The sequence below is a fragment of the Acartia tonsa genome, chromosome 15 (assembly GCF_053477335.1).
Source record: "Acartia tonsa isolate MP-2025a chromosome 15, ASM5347733v1, whole genome shotgun sequence".
Classification (NCBI taxonomy): domain Eukaryota; kingdom Metazoa; phylum Arthropoda; class Copepoda; order Calanoida; family Acartiidae; genus Acartia; species Acartia tonsa.
In genome coordinates, this window is record NC_137274.1 from 10,691,312 (window position 1) to 10,713,427 (window position 22,116).

General features: G+C 34.6%; 3 protein-coding genes across 16 annotated transcripts in view; 1 reads left to right on the plus strand and 2 right to left on the minus strand.

Moving 5' to 3' along the window:
- Nucleotides 1-1,431: 1,431 nt before the first annotated feature.
- On the minus strand, nt 1,432-10,906 carry LOC145306879 (uncharacterized). Its single transcript, XM_080149222.1, has 10 exons — nt 10,870-10,906; nt 10,542-10,646; nt 9,362-9,453; nt 6,684-6,724; nt 6,408-6,484; nt 5,723-5,873; nt 4,842-4,909; nt 3,744-3,819; nt 2,990-3,174; nt 1,432-1,497 (listed from the first exon to the last, which is right to left on the minus strand). Exons 2-10 carry the CDS (start codon nt 10,629-10,631, stop codon nt 1,432-1,434), a joined length of 846 nt encoding a protein of 281 aa, XP_080005348.1. The 5' UTR covers nt 10,632-10,646; nt 10,870-10,906.
- Nucleotides 10,907-10,938: 32 nt separating this feature from the next.
- On the minus strand, nt 10,939-16,909 carry LOC145307150 (vacuolar ATPase assembly integral membrane protein VMA21 homolog). The gene is made up of 5 exons (XM_080149506.1): nt 16,841-16,909; nt 15,397-15,435; nt 14,200-14,293; nt 12,922-13,005; nt 10,939-11,982 (listed from the first exon to the last, which is right to left on the minus strand). Exons 1-5 carry the CDS (start codon nt 16,864-16,866, stop codon nt 11,938-11,940), a joined length of 288 nt encoding a protein of 95 aa, XP_080005632.1. The 5' UTR covers nt 16,867-16,909; the 3' UTR covers nt 10,939-11,937.
- A 3,852-nt stretch (nt 16,910-20,761) lies between these two features.
- Nucleotides 20,762-22,116, plus strand: part of LOC145307313 (uncharacterized) — a 54,023-nt gene continuing 52,668 nt past the window's right edge. For all 14 annotated transcript variants that reach the window (XM_080149678.1, XM_080149681.1, XM_080149683.1 and 11 more), the window contains exon 1: nt 20,762-20,851. In XM_080149678.1, coding sequence (XP_080005804.1) covers nt 20,798-20,851 — 54 coding nt within the window. In that variant the 5' untranslated portion in view covers nt 20,762-20,797. The remainder of the gene's footprint in view (nt 20,852-22,116) is intronic.

Consider the following 22,116-nt stretch of genomic DNA (forward strand, 5'->3'; position numbering starts at 1 on the left):
TTTATTTGAGTGACAAAACGCTTCAATCACTAAATATAATCTATAGTAGGGTTAATTTTGTGTATCATCATTGGGGATATACTGTACATCAATTTATCAGTCATTGTCTTATCCCTTTAGATCCCTGGGACCACACATCTTTCCTTTTCTAATTTAGAAGCTGGTACATGATCCATAGAGTTATGCTTCTCAACCTGACAACCATAAGATAATATGTTCCATATAGGGTAGGGATGCGCCGGATATCCGGCTATTTTCAATATCTGGAGGACGGATACCAGATAATGAAACTATCAAAATATTGGATATCCGGCTTATTTATTATGCTTGATATCCGGCATTGACAAGATATCCGACCGGATACTTGATATTAAAAATTGGCCGATAACCAGCAACTTATCGGATATCCTGTCGGATAACCGGATATTCGGCATTATAAATCAGCCGAATATTCGATTTCCAGAAACATAAATATCCGGTATCCTGCCTGATATCCGGCCCAACATTAATATGTTCCTTATAGGGTTGAGCAGGATACAAGATATCCGGCCAATTTCTAATGCCGCATAACCGGATATTGAAGACACAAAAAAATTCCATATTATGTCTGTCCGTATGTCTATCTGTGCGTCTGTATGTGCGTCTGTATGTCCGTCTATATGTCCGTAAGTCCGTCAATCTGTAATAATAATGAAGTATTACTTACTTATTGCTATATAGTACCAAGAATTTAGGAAATAATGCTTTGTTAACAGGGATTTTTGTTGTATAATATAAAAGTTTATTTTGCCAGATAGTTTAAATATCCGGTCGGATATTTAAAATGTTATCCGGCCCAACCCTAGTTCTCTACTGATTCAAATTTATAAAGGGATAGTTGCATGAAGTGCATTTAATGAGTTTGGGTAATTGGAGCATTAGACCTTTGACAGTTTTAGTAGAATTTATATACTAAAGGGGTAGTTGCACGAAGTGCATTTAAACTTAAATTTAGTGAACTGTATATTTTTTCCCTGTTCAATAGAATTCATATTTTTCACCATGTATTTTTAAGACTTGAAAATCGTGTTTTTGTAATATATGCAATTTATATAGATGGCTTATTTTCACAAAAACATCATGAAGACTTATTTACTGAAATGCTGCTTTGAAGCAGTCCGACTGCTATGGATGTTTTATGATATACTTAAATATGCTCTATAAAAAATCAGTGGTCTAGCTTTTATTGCAGCTGAGTAAATCTCATTTCCCCCGGCCTAACTGACAAATGGACTATTATAGAATAGCTTCGCTTATAAAAACTTCTTAATGTCCACTCACAAAGAGAAAATTAGCTTACGCAATAATCCGTAAAATTGTGAGCAAGCTTCCAGTCAAATGCGCTTATTAGGTCAAACTGTTTTTAAATATGTGTTTCATTTTCCCTTTTTCTTAATTAATATTATCAAATGCCTCAAACTCAAAGAGTTCCACTTGACATGTTGGACAGCTTATTTTCTGGAGACAATCATTTTCATTTTTAAAAGCTGATCATTATATGCATCACTAACAGCTATAATAAATATGCTTCATCTATTGCAATCGTTGTAAAATAATAAAAATCCCTTTATGAATTTAAGTTAATAAAATCACATTTTTTTCTTGAGTTTCTATTAAAACAAAAAAATAATATCTCGGACTTCAAATGTACATGATTTATGATCTTTAATTCGTAATTCGTATCTATTATAAACATTTAAAATACATAAATTCATAGTTTGTTTCATGTTTACCTCGAAATAAATTATATAAAAATAAAATAACAACAAATAGCAATACAACAGTACGTTCGTTACGTTTTCAACAGGACCTAGCGTTGTACTGTGTAAAGGAAAGGGCATATTTTTTTTCATTTTGTCCATATAAAGAGTTAGCTGTAAATAGTCGCATTTCTTAAGATAAATCTTTTCTCACGTAAATTATATCGTGTTAAAATTTATTTTTCTGGTATAGTGTAAAGCATATTACAAATCCTTTAATAAGTTAGCTATGAATTGTTGAATTCCTTAATATAAAGTTAGCTTTCTAGAAATTATATACTCGAAAAATTTTAAAGTTTTTCGTCAGCTGGAGGAGTTCCTTTGTCAGATTTACGAAAAAGGGGTTCACACTATTCTTCTTCTCTCCTAATTCTATTATTTTTTGTGACTTCTTTTTGAGGGTGGTGGTAACTTTCCCCAAAATAGTTATAAACCTTCCCAGAACCAATGAGAAGCTACTCTGTTAAGGAAAACCCTATCGGTTCAGCGGTTAGCGAGATCCTTTGGTACAAACAGACATCGTTTTACTTTATTATTAGGATATAAAACCCCTAGAGGGCACTTGAGTTAAGAAAGGAGGGTGGATATTAATAGTTTTAAGCCTTCCCAGGACCTATAAGAAGCTTCAATGTTTAGCAGAACACCTTAAATATTCAGAAGTTGCATGATTGCACAACCTTTGTCTAGAAATTCTAACTGTGTGTGGTTATAAGTTGTGACTGTTTTGGGCCAAGGAAGTACCCCTACTCAACCTAATTATATTGCAAACATGACATAGCAGCAGTAGAAACCATTTTTAATGTCTTTAATTTTGACACAATGTTAATATGAGAATTGAACCTATCACCTTCTAGACAATCCTTATAATAAAGTAACATGATGTATGTTTGTCTGTGTTTGTATGTTTGTACCGAAGGATCTTGCTAACCGCTAAAACGATCGGGATCTCCTAAACAGAGTAGTTTCTCATAGGTCCCGGGAAGGTTTATAACTATTTTGGGGGAGGGTACCAATACCCTCCCAAGACAAATCACAAAACATTAAAAAGACTTGAAGCAACATAGACATGAATTTTAAAAAAAACATTGAAAGTGCCACTAGAGGCCTCTAGGGGGCGTATCTGCTATGTGTTACACGCCACAGTCAAGGGTATTATTGTAAAGAAGTTTTGCTTTTAGAAATGAAAATGCCTTGAAATGAACATCAACTATATGCTGGGAAATTTTGTCATGCCAGGATTTGACCTCAGTTTCACTTGTTGGGGAAATTTTGTCCTCTCCTGAACCAGTGGTGGAAAATTTGTCTTCTTTTTCATCATGCGACGAAAAGGAACAAATTTTACATTTAAAATTTGTTCTGTTTTCAACAGATTTTTCTAAATACGATACTATTAAAATGTATTTTAGAGTTCCATACAGGGATCTAAAGGGATAAGACAATGGCTGATAATTTAAACACCCAACTTAATGAACGGACCAATTGAAATTTACCATAGTCCCCAAAGTTGTTAACCCAACAAATGAGAAAATGTAATTATAAAAATTTGGGGACAACTACAATAATCAGCCCATTGTCACCTCTGTCTCTCTGAAGTACATACCCCAGAAAAGAACAAACAGCTAGATCTTAAAAAAGGACCCAATCAGACTATTGCAGACAACCCTTTGATAACTTTTGTCTTGAAGTCCTAACTGTGTAGTGTGTAGCCCCTTTATCAACTACACTTATTACCTTACCTCTTAAGGGTGGGATTCTCCTTCAATTTTTGATCATCTAGAGAATCCAGAGCATCATCCACGTGTAATGGGATGTGATACTCTAACACCCAAGGATATTAGGTTTAGTAACAACCAATTAATTATGACAGTTACTCCTCCCCCTTTTTGACAATCATTCGGGAAGTGGCTTATTATCCACAATTTTAAGGTTATTCTAATAGAATTCCTTGGACAAAACAAGAATAAACATTGTTCTCAATAGCAGCCATCACTTCTGTCACAGGAAAATGTTCATCACACTTCTAAAATCAATTATTCTATGCTTTATGTCAAGTCAAGGATCTAAGGGATAAGACAATGGTAAAAAAATTGATGTACATCCATGATGATACACAAAATTACCCTTTATGTGGACTACAATTGAAGGTTGAAACGTTTACATACTCAACTTAATGAATAAATTTATCAAAAATCAATAAAAGTCCCCAAAGTTGTTAAGCCAACAAATAAGAAAACGTTGGGGACTGGTATATTAAACATCCAAATGTCCCCTCACTCCCTACTCACTCAAGTATAGTTAGAACTTAGATCAGTACCCAACGTTTAATGATCATGTTTTCTTATTTTTTGTTAAACAATTTTAGGGACTTTAATTGAATGTTTATTGGTTGGTTCAGTAAGTTGAGTGTCCAAACATTTCAGCCACTAATTGTATTGTAAGGGGTAATTTTATGTATCATTAGGGACAGACATCATTAATCAGCCATTGTCTTATCTCTTTAGATCCCTGAGAAAAACTGTTGATTAAGATCAGGGAGGGAGGGGACATTGAACTGTTAATTACATAAGTACCCAAAGTTTTATGATCATGTTTCTTATTTGTTGGCTTAACAGCTTTGGGGAATTTAATCAAAATTAAATTTAATTTGAGTGTCCAAACCTTTCAAAAACTTATTGTATTCTACAGAAGGGGTAATTTTGTGCATTATCTTTAGGGCCGGACATCAATGTAACATCTTTAGATCCCTGAGTAGAACTGTTGATTAAGGGAGGGGACATTGAACTGTTAATTACATAAGTACCCAAAGTTTCATGACCACACTTTTTTTTTATTTGTTGGCTTAACAATCAAAATTAAATAAAAGTCATCAAAGTTGCTAAGAGTAAGAAATCACAATTATAAAACTTTGAGGACTAGTGTAAATAAGAGCCCAATGGTATTTTATTCCATTGATTTAAATATAATCCTTTACATATCAAAAGGCATTATTGTTTAAACGAAGACGACTTTTTAACTTGCTCAAACGCGGCATAGAATTCTTGCCAGATTAAGTTTAACATGTTTAATAAACTCATGGGCAGTCTCCAGTGGGGTCAGCTCTTTCCTAGGTACCTTCACACAAACTCAATACTGTTTAGTTGTCTTGTTATTATTGTAATAGTGGCTACGCCTCTATAGGCCTCTAGGGGCACTTGAAGCTAGGGGGGGGGGGAGGAAAGTCAACCCCAAAACATTTTCGGATCTACAGCAGTTCACGGTAAAATATTGCTGATAACGAATATTCCCAAAAATCTATGAATTTTAAAGGCTGCTAACTGCTAAACGGCTGAACGTACAGATCTTACCTGCACACCATTTTAAGCGGCATAAGAAGGCCTACAAATAATCTGGAAGAGCCAAGATCCATTGATGCACAGGGAAAGCTTCACTGAAGAAAAAACGCGCAAAATAGGTCTTTTTTGCGCATTTCTCTGCACTGCGAGATAGTTATGCATTATTGATTTATGGCTATTCCAGATTATATGTAGGCTTTCTTATGCTGCTTAAAACAGTGTGCGGGCATGATCTGTACGTTCAGCCGTTTGGCAGCTAGTAGTATTTAAAATTCATAGATTTTTGGAAATATTCGTTACTGCAGTAGATCCCCATTTTCAATTTTAATATTATAAAGGCAAAAAATTCTGATTGGTTGGATCATTAAATTAAGTATTTAAACATTTCAATCATCAATTGAAATATACAAAAGGGGTAATTTCATGTATCATAATTGGGGATGTACATAAATTCATCGGCCATTGTCTTTCCCCTTAAGATCCCTTTGTATTGGGTCTTCTTGTGACAGTCTTTCAGCAGTTATAGCGGTGTATTTCCTGCAGGCTTCCTTTAAAACAGAAATACAACAACAACATTAAAGTATTGCGGTTCCTGAATTTCTTTCTTTTCCAATTTTTCTTCAAGTTTTATCCTTTTCTCCTCTTTTTTTATTCTTCGTTCCTCTCTTTTTAATTTTCTCTCCTCCTTTTTAATTTTCACCTCCACTTTGGATGGTTCAATTTTAACTCCTTCAGTTTCAAACTAAATATTTCAATAAATTGTCTCGCATTCATTTGAAACCGATTAATATCCAGTGGATTAGAACTGGTTCTCATCCATAGAAAAAAAAGTTTTCTACAAATATAAAAATGTACAATCAAAAGGCATGGGCTAAAAAAACTGGTTTTAATCTTATAATTATACATTTTATATCATTGAAAAGGTGTTTTTAATACAATATGCCAGAAATAACTATTCTTTCTCTTTGGTTTATCGAATTTGCACGGTTGAGACATGATAAACAAGGATGGCAACTTTCACAAGCATTATCACATCGTATTATAAACAGCTTTCCGCGGATATAAAATATACAATTATAAGATTAAAACCAGTTATTTTAAGCCCTGAGATGCAAAAAAATTGTTTTAATCTTACGATTGTAGATTTTTAAATTTGTTGAAAACTTGATATAATATGTTGCTATACATAATTGTTTCGCATGGCTGAGATCCGGTTCCAATTCGACAGATATTAATCGGTTTCGAATGAATACAGGATAAGGTATTGATAATATTCCTCTAGATTGTGAATAGCTTCATTGTTGTCAAAAATAAACTCTTCATTATTCTCGTCCCACTCCTCTTTAGTTTCTTCTGATATAATAATTCCATTTCATGGATCTGTCTAAATATGACAGGGGTTATAAAGTTTAGACACTACTAGTTTGAAACCAACCAATCAGAATTCAATTAATGTACACAATATTTTTGAGCTTGAAACTTTGGGTACCAGTGAAATTTACAGTCCAATGTCCCGTCCATCCCTCCCTGGCCTGGTATAATGGAATCTTTCCTTTGACTTCCAGATGGCAGATACTGTTCTCCAACTGTGTCTCCTATTTAAGAATTAACAAGGATGACAACATCCATTGGTAGCAAAGTACACCAAAAAAATAATGAACAAACGGAAAAAATAAGTTGTAGAGCAGAAACTCAGTTGTCATAAAAAAAGAAAAAGAGTATAACATAACTTGTTTCATATTATGATCAGGAATCTTAAGGGATAAGACAATGGACAATAAATAGATCTTGATTATTGGTTGAAACAACTAGTTCTGAATCAACTAATGAACATTTTAAAAAAAAGTACCCAAAGCTTTTAAGTAGAGGAAAAAAGATATCGAGGTAAACAGCTTTGGGTACCAGTATAATTTACAGTTTCATAGTCCCCTCCCTACATGGTTGTTCCTCATTCACATAAAAACCCTAAAGTTAGTCAACATATCAATTTACTTTGTAAGTAGCAAAGCTACTCCATAATCGGCCATTGTCTTATCCCTTTTAGATTTCTGATTTTATTTTAGATTCAAAAGAAGGCCGGAGACTATATTATTGACAGACCCAGTGTGGATCCTTGAGGGACCCCATGTGTTAAAACATTGTTTGATTCAGAGAGAGAGAGAGAGGGGACAATGGGCTGTTTATTACACTAGTCTCTAAAAATTTAAAATAATGCTTTCTTATTTGTTAACTTAACAACTTTGGGGACTTTTAATCAATTTTGATTTTTTAAGTTGAGTGTCAAAACGTTTTAAACAGTAATCGTAATCTAGAGAAGGGGTAAATTTTATATTAACATTGGAGATGTAGATCTATTTATCAGCCATTGTCTTATCCCTTTAGATTCTGTGTTTTTTTAGATTCATAAGGAGGCTGGAGACTACCTATATGATAGACAGAACCTGTATTAAACTTTGAGTGACTCTAATTTTACATAAGAAGGCCAGAGACCTAATGATTGTCGGAACCTTTGCTGATCCTTGAGGGACCCCCCTTTTTTAGATTTTAGATTCATAAGGCTTCTAACCTGACGGAACCTGTGCTGTTGTTGTTTGTAGCCAACTTCTTCTCATCCATTATCATCATTTACATCTGTTGCCAGGTTCAGGAACCTGGCTGCTTCCTTAGGTCTATGCCAGAGATCAGTGACCGCGAGTTCGGTCACGTTGCTTGGGCACGTGAAGAGGTGCTGAGTCGTGTGGGAGTGGTTATTGCAGTTGGGGCAGGTGTCGACAATAGTTGGGTTTAAACGGGCCTTGTAACTGTTGAGAAATTTGCTGTAGCCAGAGCGAAGTTGGGCCAAGGTGGCTCTGGTGTGTCTAGGTAGGTCCTTTTCAGACACAATTATTGGGGGTGGCGCAGATTGGAGAACTTTATTGGGCTCCATATTATTTAGGGCCTCTCTGACAGATTTAGTGTGAATAATTTTCAGCTTACTTTTGAACTCATCCTCCGGGAGATCAGGACGGGACATTTGTCTGATTTCGTCTCCAAATCTGGAGGAGAGAGTCTGCTCCATTTGACGTGGAGGGGGGGGGGGGGGGGTCTAGAGAGGTTTACTCTGTTGGGATGGTGTGGCTTCTGAGTAGCAAGTAAGAATTGCTTGCTAAGCATCTCACAGTGAGGTCGGACTTTCATGACCTTCGTTTCTGAATGTAGATGGTCTTAATTGGTCATTAAATGGCAGCCGGTGGCAGTTCTTAAGGCAGCATTTTGTGCTACCTGGAGGCCTTTCCAGGAGGTGTTGCTGAGGGCTGGAGTCCAGATATTACAGCAGTAATTTAGTAGTGGCCTGCCTATGGTCTTGTAAGTATTGACAATCGTTTCTTTCTCTTTGCCCCAGTCTGAACCAGCTAAAGCTTTTAAGACATTTGTCTTAGTTTGGACTTTAGTTTTAAGATCTGAGGCATGCTGTTTAAAAGAGAGTAGATTGTCGAAAGTGACCCCTAGGAATTTAGGTTTTTTCACTGTGGGGACCTTTTCACCATCAATCTCGATTGCAAGTTCCAAGTTACATTCATTGGAGGCTGTTGTGAATAGAGTAGCAGATGATTTAGCAGGCGAGATGTGAAGGTTGCGGTTTTTGAACCATATGTTCAGGGTGGCCAGGTAAGAATTTAATTCTTCTACAACGGGTTCAATGACAGGTCCAGAATTTAGAATGTTCGAGTCGTCGGCATATGTCTTCAGAACTATATTGCCAGGTGGCGTTGGCATGGAGGACATATAGAGGTTGAAGAGGATCGGGGAGAGTACACCTCCCTGTGGAACTCCTTGTTTCATCTTACGGTATTTTGAGGTGGAATTTCTGAATACCACGTAAGTATGACGACCTCTGATATAAGCACAGAGAAACCGTTTAATGTGGTCGTTTAGGTCGAGCTTGTCAATATCTTGCAGCAGGATGGTGTGGTCGACCGTGTCAAAGGCACGGGAAAGATCAATAGCCACATTGACGGTCCTGTGGACAGGTTTTTTCCTGTTTAGACCATTGTTTATGTGATCCAGGATACTCTGTAAAGCTGTACCTGTCGACCTGCCCTTCCGAAATCCATGTTGATGGGAACCTGTGCTGAACTTACCCCATGTCTTAAAACTTAGTTTGACTATAGATTTTGGAAACCAGATGATTGGTGGGCCCAGTGTGGAGCCTTGAGGGGCCCCGTGTCTTATAACATTGTTAATTCTTATTCCTTTGAAAGATGGTGATCAATAATCTGCTTGCTGTCCATTAGAGAAGTTCTGGCCACGTTCAGGTTAATACACAGCTTCTCATTCACATCCTTAACAATTATTTAGGGCATTGATCTAAAGGGATAAGACAATGGCCGATAAATTGATGTACATCTCAAATGACAACACACAAAATTGCATCTTCTGTAGATTAACATCTTTGAGTACTTTTATTGAATTTTGATTATTAAGTTGAGTGTTCAAACTGTATAGATTAACAACTTTGGGGGACTTCAGTGAAGTTTGATTGGTTCGTTCATTAAGTTGAGTGTTTTAAACGTTTCAACCACTAATTTTAATCTACAGAAAGGGTAATTTTGTGTATCATAATTCGGGATGTACATCAATTTATCGGCGATTGTCTTATCCCTTTAGATCCGTTCCTACTAAACTCCAAATCCGCTGCTATAGTACAAATCCGTTCCTATTTACCTCACAGCTATTTTACAAATTAGGGTTGGCAATCCACCCAATTTTCGAGTCGGATTCGGATTCTTACAAAATCCGCCCAAAAATAGTGAATTAATCCGTGGATTGCAGATTCTTGTTTTTTTTGCAGATTGCGTATTTTCGAATTGTGGATTGCGAATTTTAACAATTCTTTAAAGGTCTTTTTGTAAATAAAGAAAATGTTAGCCCCTACAGCGGCCATTTTCTAACTTTTACTTAACCTAACCTAACCTAAAATAACCATGAAAAGCTACTGTGAAATAAAATACCAAAAAAAATTGAATGCTACCTGAAGTTAACACACAATAATACTTTTTGGTTTTAACTGCCATATTAAATGAAAAATTTTGGGTATAGTCCCTTTCGTGGCAACGCTCCTTAAGAGGCGTTTCTTCGTTTGTTTTCACAGTAGCTTTTCTTATATTTCTAGCCCCTGCAGGGAAAATCACCTTACCTAATATAACCTAACCTAACCGAAAATACCCTATCATAAGCCATATTAAAAATAAGACGAATCGCCCCTTAATGGACGTTGCCACGAAAAGGAACAATTCCCCCCAAAAAAATTATTTCTACAAAAGTCGCTAAAATTAACAATTCGAATCCGCAGTGTCAATTGCGGATTCGGATTCTGGGTCCAAAAATTGAGCGGATTGCGGATTCGGATTGCGAATCCGCTCCCACTAACCTCTATATCCGCGGCTATCGTACAAACAAGCTCCAACTTCTCAAGGATCGAACCAACATTGTCGGCCAGGAACCGCATTTGTGACAACATTGTCTTGGCAGCGATCTAAAGGGATAAGACAATGGCCGATAAATTACATCCCCAATGATGATAAATAAAATTAACCCTTGTGTAGATTACGATTAATAGTTGTAACGTTTGGACACTCAATTTAATGAACCAACCAATCGAAATCCATTAAAGTCCCCAAATTTGTTTAGCCAACAAAAAAGAAAACGTTATTAAAAACTTTGGGGACTAGTGTAATAAACAGGCCATTGTCCCCTTCCTTCCTGATATATTGTTGATATGAACAGGTGGTTTTTTCTTTTACATTCAAGAAATCATTTTTTTTAAATCTGAAAAAAAACTTTGTTTTAAAATTAAATGTAAAATTAACTTTTGTGATTTGAAAAAACCTCGGTATGAAATATTGTAATACCAGCGGCTTCGCCCCTAGGGGCCGCTGTTACTTTATAAAAGGACTAGCGGCTACGCTCCTAGCTTCTAGGAGCTAAGTATTCGAAGGAGTAAGGAAAGTAGGAAAATAGCCTAAAACTAAACTTAGATATAAGATGTGAATAGCATAAAACCAACCAGGGACCTGTAATAAGCTTCCATGAAATGGAGAACTCAATCTGCTAAGTAGTTATTGAAATCTTTAACTACAAACAACAACAAAAAACCTTACAACTTTATATAATAGAATTGTAATCAGAATTCGTGGATTTTTTTTTCAGAAAAAAAATATCACACAATTAAACACTAAAATAAGAATACTTTTTCCAGTATGGCTGTGAAACCGGTTAATATCCGCCGGATTAGAACCGGCTCTGAGCCATACTGAAAATCATGTATCACATTGTATTATACACAATTTTCTACGAATAATAAAAATCAAACTGGTATTAATAATATTTCAGTTTACTATCCGCAGAAACTGTTTACAATACGATGCGAGAATTAACTATTCCAGTATGGCTTTGAAACCGGTTAATATCCGCCGGATTAGAACCGGCTCTGAACCACACTGAAAAATCATGTATCATATTGTATTATAGACGAATTATTTTCTGCGAATTAACAAAATCAAACTGGTATTAATAGTATTTCAGTTTACTATCCGTGGAAAGTTGTTTATAATAAAATGAGATAAATAACAATTAAAAATCAATATACAAACTTTTTATATCAAAGATGAAACTTCCATAAGTAGCGAAGCAAAAAAAATCATGAATGGGAATACGGACAAAATAAAAAATATAAATCAAATATGTAGGATATAAAAAATCACGAAACCTTACTCACATAATTCTTAATATTTACATCTTAAATCATGACGACTGGCTGAATTCTCTTAATCTGACTTGAGGCCTGGTTTCTTGACATCCTCAAAATATGCCTGAAAAATATTTTAAACATTGTAAATTGTTCTCAGAGCTTACACACAAAGCAACCCCCACCCACCCTCCAAAAAATAAATTAAGTTATATTGGGTTAATGCCCCGTTGGTATGGACCCCGCAGTCTTATAGGAGCCCCCAGCAGCGGGAGTACATTTTTCAGTACATTTTTTTCAAATATTTAATTGTTTTTAAACTTGTTGAAAAATTTATTTATATCATACCTAACTTCAAAATAAAGGAGGGGGGGTGTCACTTCAAAATAAAGGGGGGGGGGGGGGGTTATGACACTTTTGCATAAACAGGAAGTATAAGCTTTGTCTAAGAGTATGAGGATAGGTTATTTGGCAAAATCCACATTTTTTTAAAATATAAGGAAAATACATCCCAAAAGGAAACTTTTTTGACAAATAGCCCAAGGATCCGGATCCGGATCCGAGGACTCAAAAATATGCGGAAAAAATGGAAAACTCTACCTAAATTTATATAAAATCTCAGACATTCTCTTGATGAGAGCCAATCTTTAAGGTTTAGGTTCAGACTTGAAAATTAAAAGTATTTTTGAAAAATTTGGTGATTTTTTTTTATTGTCAAGGATCCGGATCCGGATCCGCACTGACCAAATTTTGAGGATCCGGATCCGCATAAAATCAATGCGGATCCGAAACCCTGAAATAGCCTATCCTCTTACTCCTAAGACAAAGCTTATACTCCCTGATTACACAAAAATGTCGGAACTCACCCCCCCCCCCCCACTTTATTTTAAAGTAAGGTATAATTTAGAAAGTGTAGCAACTCTACAATGAGTCAGTAAGTCCGCATATCGATTGATTTTAATTTTGAACTTTTTGACCACAAATTTTTGTATGATATGCTTATCATATTATTCTGATTTTTGGAACAATGATTCCTAGAACTACTAGGTACAAAGCTACCTACCCTGTATATGAATAGACCAAGAGCCAGATGTAGTGTGATGACCGCTACCACTGCTGACACTATGTTCGTTCCAATGGTGGCTTGCTAAATATACAAAACATTCAGACAGTATTACACTTGTCCCCAAAGTTTTATAGGAACTTTTTCTTATTCGTTGGTTTAACAACTTTGGGGACTTTTACTGAATTTTAAATGGGTTGGTTTATGTTGGGTGTTCGAACGTTTTAACCTTAAATAGTAATCTACTGAAGGGGTAATTTTGTATGTCATCATTGAGTATGTACATCAATTTATAGGCAATTGTCTTATCCCTTTAAATCCTTGTAAAATATTACATTTTTAACTAGCGGCTATGCCCCTGTAGAAGATCTATATGGGTGGGTAGTTAACCCTTTCAATTTTAATTTTGAAAAGAAAAAATTTTGTGAGGTCAATTTTTTCTAGGGACCAGAATTATGACAAACAATTCTTAGTGAAAATTTCCCATCAACCAACTTCCAACCCCCACCCCTCCCATCTTACCAACGTCCCTTTAGTTACACCACAAAATACGTTTTACGCCAACAATACGAAAAATGAAATTAATGAATCATGAATTCTCTTAGGAGGGTTGTGCTACTGCCCCCCCCCCAAAAAAAAACTTATAAACCAACCCAGGACATTGTAAAGTAACAGCATACATATCATCATCTATATAATATCCGGTAAAGTCAGATATCGAGCGCAATCCTAGTCCAAACCTAACCTGGCCTAGCATGTATTCAAAGATTATATCACCGGATATCCGGAATCTGACCGGACATCCGGCTGGTCCAAACCTAACCTGGCCAAGCTTGCATTCAAAGATTATATTGCGGATATCCGGCAAGACAGTTTCAATACCCAGTATCCGGCCATATAGTTTCATTATTTTAAATCTGACCGGATATCCGGCTAGTCCAAACCTAACCTGGCCAAGCATGTATACAAAGAATATATTGCCGAATACCTGCTGTATAGTTTAAATATCCGGAATATGATCGGATAACCGGCAAAGCCAGATATCAAGCCCAATCCTAGTCCAAACCTAAACTGGCCCATCATGTAAACAAACATTATATTGCTGGATATCCGGCCTTTTAGTTTCAATATCCGGAATCTTACCGGATATCCGGCTAGTAAACCTAACCCGACCTAGCATGTATTTAAAGATCATATTGCCGGATATTTGGCAAGATAGTATCAATCCCGGAATCTAACTAGATATCTGGCTTTGCCAAACCCTAGTCCAAATTTAACCTGGCCAAGCATGTATTCAAATACGAAGCTCTTGGTTGTGAAGAAAGCAGTCAATGGCAGAACGAGTATCAGTGAACAGTAAAACAACACATTTCTACAAAAAAAAATATGATACAGGAAGGGATAGGACATGGGCTTTTTTTTATTACGCCAGTCCCAACAGTTTTGTAATATCGTTTTCTTATTCGTTGGCTTGATAATTTTGGGGACTTTATTGAATTTTGAAAGGTTGGTTCATAAAGTTGAGTGTTCAACCACTAATTGTAATCTACAGAAGATATAAATGTGTGTGTGTAACATTATTGGGGATATACATCAATTCATCGGCAATTGTCTTATCCCTTTAGATCCCTGAACATGATTACTTACATCAATAATAGCGCAGCAACATCAATAATTTGTTGGAAAAAAAACTCTACTATTACTATCCACTGGATTGGAACCGGTTCTCAGCCATTTTTAAAAAATCATGTATGTATAGCATCGTTTTATAGACATTAATCCACGAATAACAAAATAAAAATCATAAAATAAAACTAACACCAGTTGTGTTAGCCTTGGCCTTACATTTTTATTTCATTTTAATATCCGCGCAAAGCTGTATATAATGTGATGCGATAAATAACTATTATTTCATTGTATTATTAGACAGCTTTCCTCGGATATCAACATGAAAAATTGCTATTAATCTTATAATTTCTCATTCTATTTTTCGTAGAAAATTGTCTGTAATACGATACAAAAGGTAAATTATTTTCAGTATGGCTGAGCACAGGTTCTGGTCCAGCGGATATTAATCCTTTTCAGTAAATGCAATTTTTCAAAGGCATTGTACTTTGAATTTAACAAGTTTATGAACTTGGAGTAGTAAAGCTTAAAATATTATTAAAAAATTAACATTTTAGTAGCGTAACTACTCTATAATTTGAAATGTCCGTCTGTCCGCAAGACACAAATAGGGGGAGACATTATTTTCTTGGCTCCTATAAAAGATAGAAGGTGAAACTTTTTGACAACATTCCCATCATTATAGAGCATAATCAACTATAAAACATCTATGGCGATCTTTGGTGTTTATGCTCCGATTTTAATTTTTTTATTTAGGTCGAAAAATGTATAATATGTAGAGTGTTAAAAATAATTAACGGACAGACGGACGTATACAATGTAGAGACGCTTCTCTTTTTATTTTCAAACCTGAAAGTTCCCATCTCATCTGTTCTCAGCATTTGAGATCTAAAAGAAAATACCTAGGGATCATAGAAAGAAAACGAAGTAGCGGGTTTCGTCCAATTTTTACTGTAGGTTTTAACCTATTTCTAGCCTCTGCGGGGGGGGGGGTTCATTCTGCGGGACAATCAAAAATATATAATAATATAATATTTACCTAACCTAACCTAAAATAATCTTTTAAAAGCTACTGTGAAAATACGACGAAAACCCCCTAGATACTTCGTTTTCTTTCCATGATCAAAAAAAAAGAAATATTCATAAAAAAAATCTTCGAAAAGAATTTTTAAAATCTACGAAAATAATTTACCTAATTTCTTTTAGTAAAAAATTTAGTTTTTAAAAACAAATCTATTCTACAATAAGGGTCCGTCCCACCGAATTGATTTTATATTTTACATGATGATTCCTATAAAAGCTAGGTACGATTTAAGTAAGTAAGTAAGTAAGTACATATTTGTTATCAGAAAATCACTTTTTAATTTTAACGTTTTTGTATGATACGAGTATTGAGAAATAATCCTATTTATCTAATTTTTGGATTAATATTTCCTAGGATATCAAAGTTTAATATTATAGGCTAAGCATCTCTATTATCAGGTCCTAAAAATGTTACCATATCCCATATAAACAGTATTCTGAGTTTACATAAATTGCAAAAAAAAACTTACGTAGGTATAGGTATAAAGTTTTATTTAAACTTATAAATTACTAGGTATTCTGCTTATTAAATTCTGACACTCTTCTAACGTCTGATTTTAGAGCTTTGCTTTTATGAATGTTGTCATCCTTAAAAATTTTAAGGATGTTGTAATCCTTTTTTTGGTCGATGTACCACTACCCAGGAGGGAGGGGACATTGTATTGTAAATTACACTGGTACCCACAGTTTTGTAACCATTTTAGCTTGGCTCAAAAACTTTAAGTACTATTAAATTGTGATTTGTTGTAGTTTCCATACATTTCAACCGATAATTTAAATCTACAGAAAGGATTACTTTGTTTTTCCGTGAATGGGAATGTACATCAATTTATCGTCCATTGTCTTATCCCTCATGTCAGACCAAGCTTACCCTATCCCGTTTATAATAAAATAAATAAAAAATAAAGGGGGAGTTTTCAGGAATTTAAAGAGATAAGACAATGGCTGATAAATTGATGTACAACTAAAATGATGATCAAAATTAGTGATTGAATCATTTAGACACTAAAATTAATGAAACAACCGATAAAATTCAATTGAAGTCTCCAAAGTTGTTAAGCCAATGATTAATAAAACAACATTATAAAACTTTGAAGACTAAGTGTAATAAACAAACCGAGTTTTATACTTATGCGCCTAACCCCTGTTGGGGACCTTAACCTGCAGGGTGTGTGTGTATGTGTATATATATGTGAATGTGTAAGTTTACCTCAAGTCCTTAATTTCATTGTCCATGATTACAGCTGTAAGATTGGTTCATTAAAAATTATTTTCTCTGAAAATTAAAATTAAAATATGAACTATTTAAAAAAAAGGCAAAGTTACAAATGCTACCTGTATATATATATATATATCTGGCTAACTATATGAGTATCTATATCTATCTATCTATCTATAATTAAAGATATTTTTTTTCAAATTATGTTAATTTGTAATTCCACTTTATAAAAATCCCCAAAATTTTGTTGAAAAAATCTGCCAATGATATTGTTATTAAAGTATAAATGTAACTGAAAAGAATTATATCAAACCATAAACAGACGTACGGATGAATATATTAAGTTATAGACATTTTCGAGTAACAAATACCAAATAGAAAAATAGCTTAAAACCACCCCATGTTTTTATAAATACAGAAAAGCCTAAAACCATCTCGACTGGGACATGATTGAAGCTTCAATAATAATATGGAACTCAATAGATTAGTTATGGAAATCTTAACTTCAGACAAAAAAAACCATTACTACTTTGTATAATATATAGGTAGGAGAACTACATAAAATATAAAACCGAGAAATTTATTTTTGCATTCATCTATTAAAAAGATATTATAATAAAGTAACAGGATCTGTGTGTGTCTGTCTGTGCATACGTAAGAATCTCGCTAACCGCTGAACCGATATGGTTTTCCATTATAATGTATTGTCTCAGTTTCTGTACTTTTATAACTATTTTTTAGGGAAATATTTCTTCATCCTCCCAAAAGGAATCGCCCTTAGAAGATAATTACCCGACCTCCCATTTTGGTTTATATTTTTAAAGCTGAAATTTAAAATTACCCCTAGAGGCCTCTGTGGCGTAGCCTCTAGTGTGTCATGTAATAGCAACAATACCAAATAGAATACAAAAATTCTTGAAAAACACAACAAATATGATATTTTTTATCGTATCATATAAAAAAATATTTATATGTAACTTAAGATTTCAATACTTTTGAAGACGGTTTTAAGCTATTTTCTAACCACTCTCTGGCACTATAAATACAGATTCCATAGACGCTAGAGGCGAATAACCGCTAGTAAATAAAAATTGTAAACAAACACAAAAATATTTTTGTTTGCCTTTAGTTGTCTGCTAGAAAGTTCATTATTTGAAGATTTGGACAAATTCTACTTTGTCAAATATTCCTCTTTATCATATTTCCTGAAACTTTGTAATTTTTTATAGGAAAATGATTAAAATATTATTTTAACGATGCAAAACTTATAAAATGATTTAATTTTCACCATTGAGTATCATTTTGCGGATTTTTCTTGTTTTAAAAACCTTAACACAATAAATTTAAAAAGGGAGTTTTTATGTATTATATTCTAGCTACGTAATTTGTATTTAAAAATGTGCCGCGGCATTTGCACATTTTCATCAGCTGATTCAAAGTTCCCACATTTTTCCCTACAAAATATTTCTTTTTTTTGAAAAAATCTTCTAAAATATTTTGTAAAAATCCACGATTTTTTTGGTTCAAACCTTTCAATCTGTATATTTAACTTCATATATGAAATGGGTAATATTGTTTATCGAATTTGTGGATATATATATCAATTTATCGAACACTTTCTTATCCCTTAAAATCCCTAAATAATTAAATATTGTTTTTTTAATAATAGGGGGAAAAATATAAAGAAAAGTTTTGGACCTTTCCCTCTGATTGACAACTCGGCCGTGTGTGCGTGTGTGTGTGTGTGTGTGTGCATGTGAGTGTGTGTATGTATGTGTCGTGTTAGTTAGAGTTAAATGAATGAGTGTAACAATTTAATAATAGTTTAAATAAGAATTAATTATAGAAATTTATTAATAGATTTTTCAGATTATTACCTAATATGTTAGTTAATAATTTAGAAAAAAGTGTTTAGGTATTATGTTTTAGTAAGGGAAAACTACAGTCAATCAATCTATATATATAAGTATGTAAATTTATTTGAATTTAATAAAAAAAATGTGCTCATTATTATTAATTATAACACTAGCGGCTGCGCCCCTATGACTTTTTAGGGGTTAGGTGACGCTTCGAGTACAATTCCTTCCCACGTCACCTTGAACATACTCTTAATTATAATATATCTTTTTTGTTAGCTCAAAAACTTTGGGTACTTTAGTGAGTTTTGATTGGTTGGTTCAAAACAGGTAGTATTTAAACTTTTCAACCAATAATATATACACACATCACAAAGCTGACGCTTCGGGGACAAGTCCTCTCTACGTCACCTTTGAACATACTATTCTAAATTAGAATATATCTTTTTTTTATAAGCGCGCTTAAAAACTATATAGGTATTTTAGTGAGTTTAAATTGGTTGGTTCAAATGAGGTAGTGTTCAAACTTTTCAACCAATAATCTAAACACACACCACATAGGTGACGCTCAATCGCCCAGAGTATTAAGAAAAAATCAACAGACAACCAACTCTTTGATTGCATGACCTTTGCATGTCGACAAGTCCTAATAATGAGTTGCGCCTGTTTTGGGCCATGGCATTCCCCCTATACACCATTAACTATTAATGTCGCGCATTTGACATAGCAGCAATAGGAACCAATTTTAACGTCATTAATTAGTAGTGTTAAGCTGAGATTCGATCCTATCACACTCTTTGACAACGGTTTGGACTCTTTATTCGATGTAGATAGATGAAAATAGCCTAAAACCATCCCTGGATCGACCTTTGTAAAGCTTCTATAATACAAAAGTGGTACGATGTCCGTCTGTCTGTCTGAAGCGCTCCAAAGTACTTTAAATGATTTAGTAGGATTTTCATCATTTTTTATTTAAGAATTCGTTGTCTAAAAGGCATTATACAATTACATTATATTCGTTATATTGCGGGTGCATGTAAAAACAAGGATGACAACATGCATCCATAGGAAGTAGTGAAGTTAAAAAAATGTAACTATCTTCAATAGCAGCTTATTAAATACAAAATATTAAAGAGCAACACTGACACACTAACGGCCTAAGTAAGCTAAGAACTAGATGAAATCATCTTTCTATTTTTCTCCACAGTCTGCTTGTTGTCGGGTGAGTGTCGGGTTCGAGCTTGGTCCACGCTGTGTTTTACTAGACATGTTAAAAATGGTACCTACTGCTGCTATGTCTGGCACGTGACACTAATTGTAATAGTAGGAGGAATGCCTGGGCCCGTAAACAGGTGCAACTCATTACCAATAACATGTACAGTGAGGACTTCCAAATCATTGGGTTGGTTGTCTGTTGGATGTTACTTAACCTAATATCCTTTAGAAGGGAATTTAAGAGGGGGGGAAGTTTTGACACATTTGCTTAAACAGTGAGTATAGGCTTTATCTTTTGACTGAGAGGATAGGTTATTAGGGATAAAATCATTCTTATATGATAGTTTTTCCCAAGTTTTAAGATTTTTTGTTTAGGCCTCAAGGTTCAGGAGCCTCAGGCCTCCAGGTGTTCTCTGGACAGGTAAAGACCAAAATCAAAATTTTTTTTTTTTGAAGAGGTAGAGGTCATTTTATATAACAAAATATGCATATTTTTAAATGTTATTTACATATTTCAACAAAAAAGATGCATATTTTGTTTAATGAGTTGACTTTTATTTCTTTAAAAAAAAAATAATTTTTATTTTTACCTGTCCAGAGACCAACTGGATGCCTAGAGCTCCTGAACCTGGAGGCCTATCCAAAAAAAATTCATCGTATAAGAATGATTTTTTCTTTTATAACCTATCCTCTCAGTCCGAAGATAACGCCTATACTCACTGTTAACGCAAATTTGTCAAAACTTCCCCCCCCTTTTATTGCATCCCATTATAAGTGTATTATGATTCCTGCTCCAATAAGGTAACAACCAGGTAGGTTAGGAACTTTACACCCATGAAATTAAATTGTTTTCATTTCAGAATTTAAAGTTTTCAAAATGGGGGGAGGCAACGCCCTCGAAGTGCTGGACCATTACAAGAATAAAATCATGAGGAAAATAAAACATATGTAAATTATCAACCAAGGGGGGAAGTTTTGCCACTTTCGCGTAATCCATGATTATTAGGTTAAGTATTCCAGCCTGCAGCACCTGAACCTGGAGACCTATCCAAAAAATGATTAAATATAGGTAGGCAAAGTACTACCTAAAATGAAACTTTTATCCCAAATAACCTATAGTCTCACATCAATACCTAGCTTAATAATCACGGATTACGCGAAAGTGGCATAACTCCCCCCCCCCCTTGCGCGTAGGATCAAACTAGAGACGTTAAAGATTGTTTATATAGCTGGGTAGCCTTTGAGGACGAGATATGCTGTGCATGGATCTAAAGGGATAAGACAATAGCTGATAAATTCATGCACATCCCCAATGATTATACTTAATACTACCCCTTCTGTAGATTACAATTCGGAAAAAGTCCCCAAAGTTGTCAAGACAACGAATGATAAAACGTTATTATTCAAATTTGGGGACTAGTGTAATAAACAGCCCAATGTCCCCTCTCTCTCTGTATACTATGAGATCTTGTTATAGTGTATATCTGAACCAAACCTTGCTTAATTCTGTGTGCATAAGACAATCAACTCTTTGGTTGCGCATTTTTTTCTGGAAGTCCTAACTGTTCAGTTGAAACTAACGAGTTGCGTCTGTTTTAAGCCAAGGCATTCCGCCTTTTCTAAATGTTTATATGGCGCGCCTAACATAGCAGTATTAGGAACCAATATTAACGTCTTTAGACAACACGCGGTGTCAAGCCGAGATTCGAACCCATCACATTCCTAATGCTACAGTCGCGGGTTTAAGATAATATTTATAATAGGTCTCTGAATTCAAATTGTTGAGCTTTAAGGAGGATGTGCTTAAGGACCATTTGGGCAGGGGGGGGGGGGGTTTACTCGAGAACCCTTAGAGCTAGAGGGAGCTAATTTTGGATTTAAGCTTCCATGGGGCCAAAGTTACTTTTAAAATTATCGTCGACCCCCCACCCCCCCCCCCCAAAATTTTTTTTTTTTTGGGGGGGGGGTAAAAAATTTTTTTATTGCATTTCTCGCCGAATTAGGCAATTTGGAATCATTTGAGATCATGTTATTTTTTTCAAAAAATTTTCGCCTTACAAGCAACCCTGCGGGGGGACTTAGTCATTTTTTTCAAATTCTCGTTTATGAAGGTATATCTTAAATACAGTATGCTACTCTCTTAGTTTTAAAGATAATTGGATGAAATCTTTTTGATTGTGTCACTAATTACCCCAA

Bases quoted from the DNA above. Each gene is read 5' to 3' on its own strand.
- LOC145306879 (XM_080149222.1), bottom strand. From the start codon at position 10,631: ATGTTGTCACAAATGCGGTTCCTGGCCGACAATGTTGGTTCGATCCTT. The intron at 9,454-10,541 runs GTTAGTGGGAGC...ATAATTGTTAAG, and splicing joins CGATAGCCGCGGATATAGAG to GATGTGAATGAGAAGCTGTG. The intron at 3,175-3,743 runs GAATTCTATTAG...TATCGTATTTAG, and splicing joins TTATTCTTGTTTTGTCCAAG to AAAAATCTGTTGAAAACAGA.
- LOC145307150 (XM_080149506.1), bottom strand. From the start codon at position 16,866: ATGGACAATGAAATTAAGGACTTGAG. The intron at 15,436-16,840 runs GTAAACTTACAC...ATTTTCTTTTAG, and splicing joins AATGAAATTAAGGACTTGAG to ATCTCAAATGCTGAGAACAG. The intron at 13,006-14,199 runs GTTAAATTTGGA...TTGTATATTTAG, and splicing joins TTGAATACATGCTTGGCCAG to CAAGCCACCATTGGAACGAA.